The 13,395-nt window shown below is 41.1% G+C and overlaps 1 protein-coding gene across 9 annotated transcripts in view; it reads right to left on the bottom strand.

The window, feature by feature from the left end:
• Positions 1-13,395, bottom strand: part of SLC30A6 (solute carrier family 30 member 6) — a 57,941-nt gene that overhangs the window by 32,874 nt on the left and 11,672 nt on the right. For all 9 annotated transcript variants that reach the window (XM_073022908.1, XM_073022910.1, XM_073022912.1 and 6 more), the window contains one exon: positions 6,168-6,233. In XM_073022908.1, the coding sequence (XP_072879009.1) occupies positions 6,168-6,233 (66 nt within the window). The remainder of the gene's footprint in view (positions 1-6,167; positions 6,234-13,395) is intronic.

The following is a 13,395-nucleotide window of genomic DNA, read 5'->3' as shown; positions in this document are numbered from 1 at the left end:
CAACCTGAAAAAATTAATTTAATTTAAAACTTTTTTTTTTTTTTTTTTTTTTTTTTTGAGACGGAGTCTCCCTTTGTTGCCTAGGCTGGAGTGCAATAATGCGATCTCGGCTCACTGCAACCTCTGCTTCCCGGGCACAAGTGATTCTCCTGTCTCAGCCTCCCAAGTAGCTGGGATTACAGGCACCCACCACCACGCGTGGCTAATTTTAGTATTTTTAGTAGAGATGGGGTTTCACCATGTTGGCCAGGCTGGTTTCGAACTCCTGACCTCAAATGATCCGCTCACCTCACCCTCCCAAAGTGCTAGGATTACATGTGTGTGCCACCGCGCCCGGCCTAAAATTTAAAACTTTTATTCATCAGAAGATACCATTAAGAAGAAGAAGAGCAACTAAGAGAAGGAGAAGATACTTATATATAAAGAACTGTTACAGATTAATAAAGAAAAAGGGAAAATGGTTAAAATATTTTTAACAAGCATTTTAAAAAAGAGGTGATCTGAATGGTTAATCAACATATGCAAAGGTGCTCAATTAGTTGTAAGGAAAATAACTTAAAACCACAATGAAATACCACTGCATACCATAGAATGGCCTTTATAACAAAGACAGTAACAGCTGGACATGGTGGCTCCACACCTGTAATTCCAGTTACTTGGGGTGTGGGAGGATCGCCTGAAGCCAGTTCAAGACCAGCCTGGGCAATATGGTGAGACCCCTGACTCCAAAAATATGTTAAAAATCAGCCAGGCATGGTGGGATGTGCCTGTAGTCCTAGCAACTCAGGAGGCTGAGGCAGGAGAGTCACCTAAGCCCAGGTGTTGAAGGCTGCAATGAGTTATGATAATGCCACTGTACTCCAACATGGGCAACAGAGTGAGACCCTGTCTCAAAAAAAAAAAAAAAATGCTGGGTGCGGTGGCTCATGCCTGTAATCCCAGCACTCAGGGAGGCCAAAGTGGGTGGATTACTTGAGGTCAGGAGTTCAAGACCAGCCTGGACAACATGGTGGAACCCCATTTCTACTAAAAATTAAAAAATAAAAAAAACTAGTCAGGCATGGTGGTGCATGCCTGTAGTCTCAGCTACTCAGGAGGCTGCGGCACAAGAATCACTTAAATCCGGGAGGTGGAGGTTGCAGTGAGCCGAGGTCGCACCACGGCACTCCAGCCTGGGTGACCAAGCGAGACACTGCCTTAAAAAAAAGATAAAAAAAAAAAAAAGACAATACCAACTGTTGGCAAGGACACGAAGCAACTGCAACTCTCAAACACTACCAGTGGGAGTATACATTGGTAAAACTGCTCTGGAAAACGGTTTGGTATTATCTTATCTTTTAATAATGAACATGCAAATCCAAACTAATTCCACTCAAAGATACATACCCAACATAAATGGGTACACATGTGCACTAAAAGATATATACAAGAATGTTCAGAAGTAGTTTTATTTATATGGCTAAAAAGTGAAAGTCATCTAAATGTCCTTAACAATTAAGCAATTTGTGATATAGTCATATAATGGAATATGAGAGCAAAGAACAAGAATGAACAAGATAGCACATACTATATTCCATCTACAGGATACTCAGAAACAGGCAAAACTAATATGCAATGTTAGAGGTCACATTACCAGTTACTTCTGGTAGGGTCTGAATGGACATGAAGGGAGGTTTTGGGGGACTTGTGATGTTTTATATCACGATCTAGATAGTGGCTATACAAATGTATTCCTTTCTTAAAATTCATTCAGTTGCAAAAAGATATTACAGAAAACAAGACAGGGTCTCTACTTTCATGAAATTTACTTTTTTTTTCTTATTTTTTGAGATGGAAGACGGAGTACAGTGGCACCATCTCCGCTCACTGCAGTCTCCGCCTCCCCGTCTCAAGTGATTCTCCTGCCTCAATCTCATGAGTAGGTGGGACGACAGGCTCACACCACCATGCCTGGCTAATTTTTGTATTTTTAGTAGAAATAAGGTTTCACCATGTTAGTTAGGCTGGTCTCAAACTCCTAACCTCAGATGATCCTCCCACCTCGGCTTCCCAAAGTGCTGGGATTACAGGCATAAGCCACTGCACCCAGCTATGAAATTTACATTTTAAAGGGTAGGGACAGAAAAACAAATATCTTGTTTGGTACAGAGAATTATAGTAGTCTGATGTGACAAGAGATTAACCAGATGACTATTTTTGATTGGGCTGTTCAGTCACTTAATGGAAATTAGCATTTAGTGATATTAAGATATGAATAACACGATGGAGCCAGCCTTGCAAAGATCAGGTGACGAGCATATCAGGCAGATCTTATACAAAGGCCTTAAAATAGGAATGAGTAGCGTTCAAACAACGGAAAGAAAGTCAGTGTCCTATAGAGGGCATGAGAGGATTAAGTTGAAGAAAAGCAGGCAGGGTCCTGATCATATAGGGGCCTTGTAAATTAGAAAAAGGAGTTAGGATTTTATTCTAAGTATTATGGGAAACAACTGGATGGTTTTAAGGGGACAGTGATAATATGATACAGGTTTAAAAAGAAAAACACTGGCTGCAAATCAAAGTAGCTTGGTCTGGGATGGCAGTATTGGAGATAGAAATGGGATTGGGGGTTAATTCTGGATGTGTTTGTAGGTTACCTTGACATAATTAATCTGCTAATAGATTAAATGTGGGTGATGAGAGACAGTAATCAACAGAAATTCCCAGAATTTTTTGTTTGAGCAACAAAGTGCTGATGGTATTTGCTGAGATGGGAAAAACTACAAAGGAATAGGTTTTTGGGGAAGAAACCAAGAATTTTTTCCTAAGTTTAAGACACCAATTAGACATCCATGTGAAACTATCAAGAAGGTAGTCTGAAATTCTAGACAGTTCTCAGGCCTAGAGAACTGGATTTTGAAGTCTCCAGATATATGTGATACTTCAACTATGTGACTGATTGCAACTATATTTGAGAGTTTAACTTTATTGCTTAACTCCTCCTTTCTTTCCTGTTCACTCTAAGCAAGTGAGCCAAAATGGGAGCCGTCATGTCCTTACATGACCTTGTCTTCTATCCACAGTAACTGATCTATAAAGACTGATGCCTGTTCCAAGCTGGCCCAAGCAACAGTTCTCATGATTTTCTGAACTAGGCAGTATTTATTTTCCAGAAATACTCTAGCTAGCTCTTTATTGCCTACCATAAATATCATTTTAACAGTCATAATTTATTATTTCCTCTCTAGGATGAAGGTGAGAAGGTGTGAATTAAGGTCTTGCTAGGAGTATCATTCCAGACTGGAGGAGAAAAGTCGTCTGAGAGACTGAACATGACATGCAGAGAAAAGCAGGTCTGGGAGGCAAAAAAAAAAAATGACAATGTCTTCAGTGGTCTAGTGCCTGTACCAGTTACTGTCTTCCCATAGTAGTTTGGTTATATAAATTGTAAAATTCCTCCCATTTTTCCCCCCAAACTCATTTTTCTTTTTTCTTTTTCTTTTTTTTTTTTTTTGGAGACAGGGTCTGGCTCTGTCACCCAGGCAGGAGTAGTAGAGTGGCACCATCTCAGCTCACTGCAACCTCTGTCTCCCAGGTTCAAGCCATCTTCCCAATTCAGTCTCCTGAGTAGCTGGGAATGCAGGCAAACCCCATCACACCCAACATATTTTTGTATTTTTTTGTAGAGACAGGGTCTCGCTCTTTGCTTAGGATGGTGTCAAACTCCTAAGCTCAAGTGATCAACCACCTGGGCCTCCCAAAATGCTGGGACTATAGGCATGAGCCACTGCATCTGACTCCCCAAACTAATTTTTTTGAGACAGAGTCTTGCTGCATCGCCCAGGCTGGCATGCAGTGGCATAATCTCGGCTCACTGCAACCTCTGCCTCCCAGGTTCAAGTGATTCTCCTGCCTCAGCCTCCCAAGCAGCTGGGATTACAGGCGCCTGCCACCACACCCAGCTAATTTTTGTGTGTATTTTCAGTAGAGACGGTGTTTCGCCATGTTGGCCAGCCTGGTCTCAAACTCCTGACCTCAGGTGATCCACCCACCTTGGCCTCCCGAAGTCCTGGGATTACAGGCATGAGTCACCGCGCCAGGCCCCAAACTAAGTTAGATTTCTGTAACTTGCAGTGACAGATTTCCTTATATGGATATATCTACACCTTACAACTGATCATCATAGTGATAATGCAACTCTATCAAATTTCAGTGACACAGGCCGGACCTGGCACTTTGAGGCCAGGAGCTGGAGACCAGCTTGGCCAACATGGTGAAACTCCATCTCTACTAACAATATAAAAATTAGCTGAGTGTGGTGGTGCACACCTGTAATACCAGATATCCCGGAGGTTGAGGCATGAGAATCGCTGGAATCTGGTGGGTGGAGGTTGCAATGAGCCAAGATCACACCACTGCACTTCGGCCTGGGCAACACAGCAAAACTGTCAAAAAAAAAAAAAAAAAAAAAGGCCAAGTGTGGTGGATCACATCTGTAATCCCCCAGCACTCTGGGAGGCAGAGGTGGGTGGATCATCTGAGGTCAGGAGTTCAAGACCAGCCTGGCCAACATGGTGAAACTCCATCTCTACTAAAAATACAAAAAAAAAAAAATGAGCCAGGCGTGGTGGCACATACCTGTAATCCTAGCTACTCGGGAGGCTGAGGCAGAAGAATCGCTGGAACCTGGAAGGCAGAGCCTGCAGTGAGCCCAGATCACGCCACTGCACTCCAGCCTGGGTGACAGAGTGAGACTCTGTCTCAAAAAATATATAAAATTAAAAATAATAAATATTTTTTAAAAATTCATTTTGATTTATGACTTATAAAAATCCTTATTTTGCATTAAAATTTTATATTTACTTCTTCCCATTGTTTAAGTAAATAAAACCTAATTTTGGTCAAAAGAATATAGTCCCAATGAATGGTATGGTGGAAAAGAAGAGTAAGTTTGGTCCAAAAGTTTCTTTACTAAAGTAAAATTCCTTGGTTGATATACCTCTTCAGGTAAAAATAATAATAATAAAGTAAAATTCTTTCAAGTTGTTTCCTAGAATCTAAAAGGAACTCATGTTTAAATACATTTTTAAACCTTTAATATAAAAGATTATTTCCTTTCAACTTCCAGTATTTTTTTTTTTTTTTTTTTTTGAGACAGGGTCTTACTCTTGCCACCTATAATGCAGTGATGAAATTATAGCTCACTGCAGCCTCAAACTCCTGGGCTTAAGCAATCCTCCCACATCAGCCTCCCAAGCAGCTGGGACCACAGGTATATACCACCATGTACAATAATTAAAAAAAATTTTTTGTAGCGACAGGTCTCACTATGTTGCCCAGGCTGGCTTCTAACTCAAACAATCCTCCCGCCTCAGCCTACCAAAGTGCTAGGATTACAGGCGTGAGCCACCGCACCTGGCCTCAGTAATTTTTAAAATTATGGAAACAAATCTCAAATTATTTGTTGATCCACTGCTATCACAAATCCAGTTTCAGATGAAAATCCATCTTTACCACTGCCTAGTATTAAACTATATCACATTTATTTAACATCTAGAAGATACACTAACATAAAAATCCTTTGTACTTGCTCTAGCTAAAATAAATTCCCAAAATATTAAAGAACTTAATGTGAACTTTAAATATTTGCTTTATAAAATGTAAAAAACCTAATGTGAACATTTTATTTTAATATGATTTATACCTTAAATATTTATGTTTCTTGGAAGATGCTTTTCTATCTATTTCCTTTCGGTTTTTTTTGAGACGGAGTTTTGCTCTGTCGTCCAGGCTGGAGTGCAATGGCACGATCTTGGCTCACTGCAACCTCTGCCTCCTGGGTTCAAGCGATTCTCCTGTCTCAGCCTCTCAAGTAGCTGGAAGAACAGGTGCACGCCACCACACCTGGATGAATTTTGTATTTTTAGTAGAGATAGGGGTTTGCCATGTTGGCCAGGCTGGTCTCGAACTCCTGACCTTAGGTGATCTGCGTGCCTCAGCCTCCCAAAGTGCTGGGATTACAGGTGTAAGCCACTGTGCCCAGCCTATCTATTTTCACTATCTGATCATCATTTCACTAAGTACGCAGCATTTATTTTCCAGAAATACTCTAGCTAGCTCTTTATTGTCTACTATAAATAATATTTTAGTGTCATAAGTTAGCAAAAAATAAAATAATTTGAACTTACCCAAATGAATAGACAGGACTAGGTTTCCTCATTGTTACCCAGTAACTTATTAAACATGTCATTAAACTAAGTAAAAAGAAAAATAAATTTAGTGTTAGAACTAGAAGAGAACATGTGAAGAGAAATTAAGTTTTCAGAATTCCTAAGTGGTTGAAAGTTATCCGTGTTTGCACAGACTAAATTAATAATAAATTACTCTAATAATTAAGATAATTAATTCTAGTAGTTTACCATCTAATCATAGTGAGCATCTGAACGTGTGGTATACTTGTAAGATTTTAACATGTGAAGGAACAGAATAAAGTTACAATACATCAAGTAAGTTAAGTAGAACCTAACCTCATACTTCTACTACACAATGTTATCCACCCTAAATGGTTTCTGTAACTGAAAATGCTAAAAAATGACACATACAATTTTAACTTTGATACGCTTCATCTTTGTTAAAAGTTAAACTAAATATTAATAATACCTTGACAACATTTTGACTAAGATAAAACTATGTTCATTTTCCAAGTGTAGTAGAGATTCCCTCTAAAACAAGTTACTACAATATGAAATTGAGGTAACAACTATCTGTGTTAGGCCCAATTAAATATGTTAGTTACCTGATTAATAAAAGGCATTCTTTTTTTTTTTTTTTTTTTTTTTTTTTGAGACAGAGTCTTGCTCTGTTTCCCAGGCTGGAGTGCAGTGGTGCCATCTCGGCTTACTGAAACCTCTTCCGTCCGGGTTCAAGTGATTGTCCTGCCTCCGCCTCCCAAGTAGCTGTGATTACAGGTGTGAACGACCATGCCCGGCTAATTTTTGTATTTTTTTTTAGTAGAGATGAGGTTTCACCATGTTGGCCAGGCTGGTCTCGAACTCCTGGCCTCAAATGATCCACCCACCTTGGCCACCCAAAGTGCTAGGATTACAGACGTGAGCCACCACGCCTGGCCGAAAAGCCATCCTTATACTCCTATCTCATGGATCTTGAAGACATCAAAGTATTCTGTAATCCCTAAATGGAAATATGAAAGGCTCCATGAAGCAGGGAGCCAAGAGTCTCTCTCCCTAGCTCACAATTCTCAATTCTCAGTTATTAACTATCCTTCATTTTTTTTCTCCATCTATCAACTTACAGCAGGAACTGGTATATGTTCTTTTTTTTAGATGGAGTCTCACTCTATCGCCCGGGCTGGAGTGCAATGGTGCGATCTCGGCTCACTGCAATCTCCGCCTCCTGGATTGAAGTGATTCTCCTGCCTCAGCCTCCTGAGTAGCTGGGATTACAGGCATGCACCACCATGCCCGACTAACTTTTGTATTTTTAGTAGAGATGAGGTTTCACCATGTTGGCCAGGCTGGTCTTGAACTCCTGACCTTGTAATCCACCCACCTTGGCCTCCCAAAGTGCTGGGATTACAGGTGCAAGGCACCGCGCCTGGCTGGGAACTGGTATGTTCTTAACATGACCTTACTCCCTGGCCACAGCTGACTCATCCACAGACAGGCACCTGACGCATGTAACCTAAGCTGGGTCAAAATGCTGCTCTGGATTTGGAAGTAGGATTTGGAACTGGAACCAAGGCATTCCAGGCTTAATTTGGCTGCTTTACTGAATGATGGAAATGCAAATTTGAAAATTTGGAGTAGTATTTATATTTCTATCCCCGGATTTGGGACTAGGGAATGCTGGCCTACAGGAAGAAAATAGCTCAACAATGTCCACACACAGGGAACAGAGATGACAGATAAGGAGAAGTTTGAAGTTTGATTCTTACAATGGAGCCCAGCTAAACCTCTGCCCTCAGATTCCATTAACACCCCTGAATCTGTAGAATTAAGTATCCTACACCTTTGCTCCCCCAGTATAGCTCCAGTGGAAGTCTGATGGCTGCAATCAAAAGAGCCCTAGCTAACTCCTTGAGAGTACTTCACACTCATGACAGGGTTCATATAGTGTGCTAACCTCACTTCCAATTCATGTAAGTAGTAAGAATATGGTATTTACATTGAAGTTAAGCAAATAATCTAGGTTGGTTTTGAATGGATGGATGATTTTTGAAATTGCATTGGATAAAGGCAGCCAAATGAGTTTCTGCAGTCAGAAATATACAATTAGGTTGCGCATGGTGGCACATGCCTGTAATCCTAGCACTCTGGGAGGTCAGGGCAGGTGGATCATTTGACAGCCCAGGAGTACAAGACCAGCCTAGGCAACATGTCATGCCCTGTCACCACAAAAATATGCAAAAATTAGCCAGGTGTGGTGGTGAGTACCTATAGTCCCAGCTACCCCAGAGGCTGAGGTAGGAGGATCGCCTGAGTCCAGGAGATTGCAGCTGCAGTGAGCCATGACTATGTCACTGTACTCAGCCTGGGTGACAGAGCAATACCCTGTCTCAAAAAAAAAAAGAAAAGAAAAACGAAATATACAATTGAAGTGTCAATCATTAATTTATTTATTTATGTTTTTTTTTTGAGATGGAGTCTCACTCTGTCGCCCAAGTTGGAGTGCAGTGGCACAATCCTGGCTCCTGCAACCTCTACCTCCCAAGCTCAAGCGATTCTCCCACCTCAGCTTCCCGAGTAGCTGGGATTATAAGAGTGCGCCACCATGCCCACCTCATTTTCTGGTATTTTAGTAGAGATGGGTTTTTACCATGTTGCCCAGGGTGGTTTCCAACTCCTGAGCTCAGGGAATCTGCCAGCGTCGGCCTCCCAAAGTGCTGGGATTACAGGCGTGAGCCACCTCGCCCGGCCAAAGCTTCAATTATTAATTGTAAAATTTTTCTTTGTAAATAATACTCTATAGATGATATTTGTTACTAATAAGAAATTTGAAAAATTCAGTGTCTAAACATTAACTTTTGAAAATTTTACCCTTAAAAATGGATAAAAATCTCTGAAACTTTTTCTACAGTTCATCACTTTTAAGAAGCACATATTTTTTCACATCTTAATACTCCTCAAATCAGGGTTAGTCTTACAACTTACAGTACATCACAGTTGAATTAGCAGTATTTTTCTTGGGGACACATAAAATAAGTATTTGTCTTAAAACTCTTGACATCTAATGTTTGATGAAATATGGTACACTAATTGAACTTACTTCCCATTGCTACATAAATCTAAAAATCAGCACCCATTTATTAACAAATCATTCAATATGTTTGATTTTATTTATATGCATAAATTATTTTAATTTCCATAGTTTAATAACACCACTTTGGTATTAATGTTCTCCATTAAAATATACTTCTACACCTCTTTGTAAAACAGTAGCATTTATTAACAATAGTCTAGGCCGGGCGTGGTGGCTCAAGCCTGTAATCCCAGCACTTTGGGAGGCCGAGACGGGCGGATCACTAGGTCAAGAGATCGAGACCACCCTGGCTAATATGGTGAAACCCCGTCTCTACTAAAAATACAAAAAACTAGCCAGGTGAGGTGGCGGGTGCCTGTGGTCCCAGCTACTCGGGAGGCTGAGGCAGGAGAATGGCGTGAACCCGGGAGGCGGAGCCTGCAGTGAGCTGAGATCCGGCCACTGCACTCCAGCCTGGGCGACAGAGCAAGACTCCGTCTCAAAAAAAAAAAAAAACAATAGTCTAAAATCAGATAACCACTTTCTTCTGTGTTTGGATGTTAATGAAGCTCTAAATGAATGTAAATCACACCTTTCATTTGAAACAATATATATCGATAGCTAACTCACATGGCAGATTATGAGCCTCTAAAGAAAGAAACTTCTTCAAATTAAATGAAAAGATTTTCCTTATGAACCTTAAGACATTAGGGAAACAACATTACTTTAGTTTTAAAATTTTACTATTTTTATCACCATTAGTTTATTATTATCAAATATGGTTGGGAACATTAATAATTATTCCCCAAAGTAACTTTTTAAAGTGTATGAATGGGCTGAGCGTGGTGGTTCCCGCCTGTAATCCCAGCACTTCTGGAGGCTGAGGCGGGAGGACCACCTGAGGTCAGGAGTTCAAGACCAGCCTGGCCACATGGTGAAACCTCATCTCTACTAAAAATACAAAAATTAGCCGTGCATGGTGGTGGGCACCTGTAATCCCAGCTACTCGGAAGGCTAAGACAGGAGAATCGCTTGAGCCCAGGAGGCGGAGGCTGCATGCAGTGAGCCAAGATCGTGCCACTGCGCTCCAGCCTGGGTGACAGGTGAGACCCTGTCTCAAAAATAAATAAAATAAAATCCTTTCTTTTTTTTGAGACAGGTATCAGTCTGTCACCAAGACCCAAGACTGGAGTATAATGGTGCAATCATAGCTCACTGCAGCCTTAACCTTTTGGGCTCAAGTGATCCTAATGCCTACTATTCAGTAAGTAGCTGGGATTACAGGTGTGTACCACCACACTTGGCTAATTTTTAAAATTTTTTGTAGAGACGAGGTTTCACTGTATTGCCTAGGCTGATCTTGAACTCCTGGGCTCAAGCGGTCCTTTCACCTTGGCTTCTCAAAGTACTGGGATTACAGGCACGAGCCACTGTGCCTGGTCTATAGGGTATCTCTCTGTTACTGAGGCTGGAGTACAGTGCTAAGATCATAGCTCTCTGCAGCCTCAAACTCCTGGGCTCAAATGTCCTCCTGCCTCAGCCTCCCAAAGCACTGGGATTACAGGCATGAGACACCACTCTTGGCTGTAACATACTTAATCTGCTTTTATTTATTTTTAAATTGGCATTTTATCTATATAATTAAAATTCAAAATTTACAAAAGAGATATATAGTGGGAAGATTTTAAATTATGTCTCCCTGCCAGAGTCTTCCTCCTTAAAGACACCTATTACTATCAGTTTCTTGTTTATCCTTCCTATGTATATTTACGCAAATATAAGCAAATGACTGTAGTGTGTGGATGTGTAAACATGTGTGTATTCTTACTCTTTCCCCCTTTTTAATGCAAATTGCAGCATACTATATACACTGTTGTATATTTTGCTTTTTCCCCTCATTAGGACCTCTAAACCATAAAATGCTTTGGCTTTATTGTTTAAGGCTACATAATATTTAATTACATAGATAAGTGGGTTCCCTATACCCAGCAGGATCGGTTTCATCTGTTGCTAGAAATGCAAATTCTTGGGTCCTACCCGAGGCCTTCTGAATAAGTAACTCTGGAAATGGAGCAACATGTATTTTAACAAGACCTTCCAAGTAATTCTGATGTATGGTCAAGTTTGAGAATTCTATGATATATATGTACCAAAATATAGGGTATACATGCCCCATAATTTATTTCATCATTCACATACTGATTGTTTCCAATCTTTTGTACTGAATAACCTCATATGCAACTCATTTTTGATCACAGGAATGTATCTGTAGCATAAATTACTAGAAAAGGAACTGCTATGTTTAAGGTTATGGGCATTTCTTTTTTTTTTTTTTTTTTGAGACGGAGTCTCGCTCTGTCCCCCTGGCTAGAGTGCAGTGGCGCGATCTCGGCTCACTGTAAGCTCCACCTCCCGGGATCATGCCATTCTCCTGCCTCAGCCTCCTGAGTAGCTGGGACTACAGGCGCCCGCCACCGCGCCCGGCTAATTTTTTGTATTTTTAGTAGAGACGGCGTTTCACCGTGGTCTCGATCTCCTGACCTTGTGATCCGCCCACCTCGGCCTCCCAAAGTGCTGGGATTACAGGTGTGAGCCACCGCGCCCGGCCAGTTATGGGCATTTCTAAATTTAATTGATAATGCCAAACTGCCCTCGAGATGCTGCACCAATTTATATTCCCACCAGCAATGTATAAAAGTGCCTGTTTCCAGCCAGGATAGGCAGTTCACACTTGTGATCCCAACACTTTGGGAGGGAAAGGCAGGAGGATCACTTGAGCCCCGAAATTTGAGACCTGCCTGGGCAACATAGGAAGACCTCATTTCTACAAAATATCAAAAAACTGGCAAATGTGGTGGCACAAGCTTGTGGTACCACTCACTCAGGAGGCTGAGTTGCATCATTTGAGCTCAGGAGGTAAAGACTGAGGCTGTAGTGAGCCGAGGTCAACCCACTGCACTCTAGCCTGAGAAAAAAGAATGCCTGTTTAGCCAAAACAATCTTGAAAAAGAACAAAGCTGGAATATTCACACTTCCCAATTTCATAACCTACTACAGAGCTGCAGTAATCAAGACTGATGGTACTGGCATAAAGGACAGACATACAGATCAATGGGACAGACCTGAAAATCCAAAAATAAACATTCAAGCATTCACATTTACAGTGAACTGGTGTTTTTTGTTGTCGTTATTGTTTTGGTTTTTGAGATGGGGTCTCGCTCTGTTGCCCAGACTGGAGTGCAGTGCTGCAATCTCAGCTCACTGCAACCTCTGCCTCCCAGGTTCAAGCAATTCTCCTGCCTCAGCCTCCCAAGCAGCTGGGACTACAGATGCCCACCACCATGCCCAGCTAACTTTTGTATTTTTAGTAGAGACGGGGTTTCACCATATTGACCAGGCTGGTCTCGAACTCCTGACTTTGTGATCCGCCCTCCTCAGCTTCCCAAAGTGCTGGGATTACAGGGATGAGCCACTGCGCCCAGACGAATAAAGCCATCTTTTTAAAAACAAAAGAGCACGTGTTTCCCTAACACACTCAACAACACAGCTATACTCAAATTTTTTAATCTTTCCCAACGTGACAGGCAAAACAGCATCTCGTAGTAATTTTAATTTGCATTTCTCTTACTGTTAGTGAAGATGAGCAACTTTTCGTAAGTGTCATTTATAGTTCCTGTTCTGTAAACTCTCTGTATGTATTATAAATTTTTTTTCTTCCTTTTCTTTTATTGGGCCTTCGTCTTATTAAATTGTAGGGCCCTTTAAATATTAGCAAAATTAGTCCTTTGAGGTATGAATTGCAAATATCTTCTCAGGTTATTCTCTGTTTAAGGTGACATTTGCTACCTAGAGTTTTTAACTTTAATATAATCAAATTTATAAATGTTTTGTTTTTTTGTTTTTTGAGACTGAGTTTTGCTCTTGTTGCCTAGGCTGGAGTGTGGTGGCACAATCTCGGCTCACTGTAACCTCCGCTTCCTGGGTCCAAGCGATTCTTATGCCTCACCCTCCCAAGTAGCTGGGACTACAGGCACAAGCCACCATGCCTGGCTAATTTTGTATTTTTAGTAGAGATGGGGTTTCACTATGTTGGCCACGCTGGTCGTAAACTCCTGACCTCAAGTGATCCACCCGCCTTGGCCTCCCAAAGTGCTGGAA

This window comes from Chlorocebus sabaeus, chromosome 14 (genome assembly GCF_047675955.1).
Source record: "Chlorocebus sabaeus isolate Y175 chromosome 14, mChlSab1.0.hap1, whole genome shotgun sequence".
Classification (NCBI taxonomy): domain Eukaryota; kingdom Metazoa; phylum Chordata; class Mammalia; order Primates; family Cercopithecidae; genus Chlorocebus; species Chlorocebus sabaeus.
Note: the sequence above shows the minus strand (reverse complement) of the source record. Positions and strands in the feature narration are given on the sequence as shown.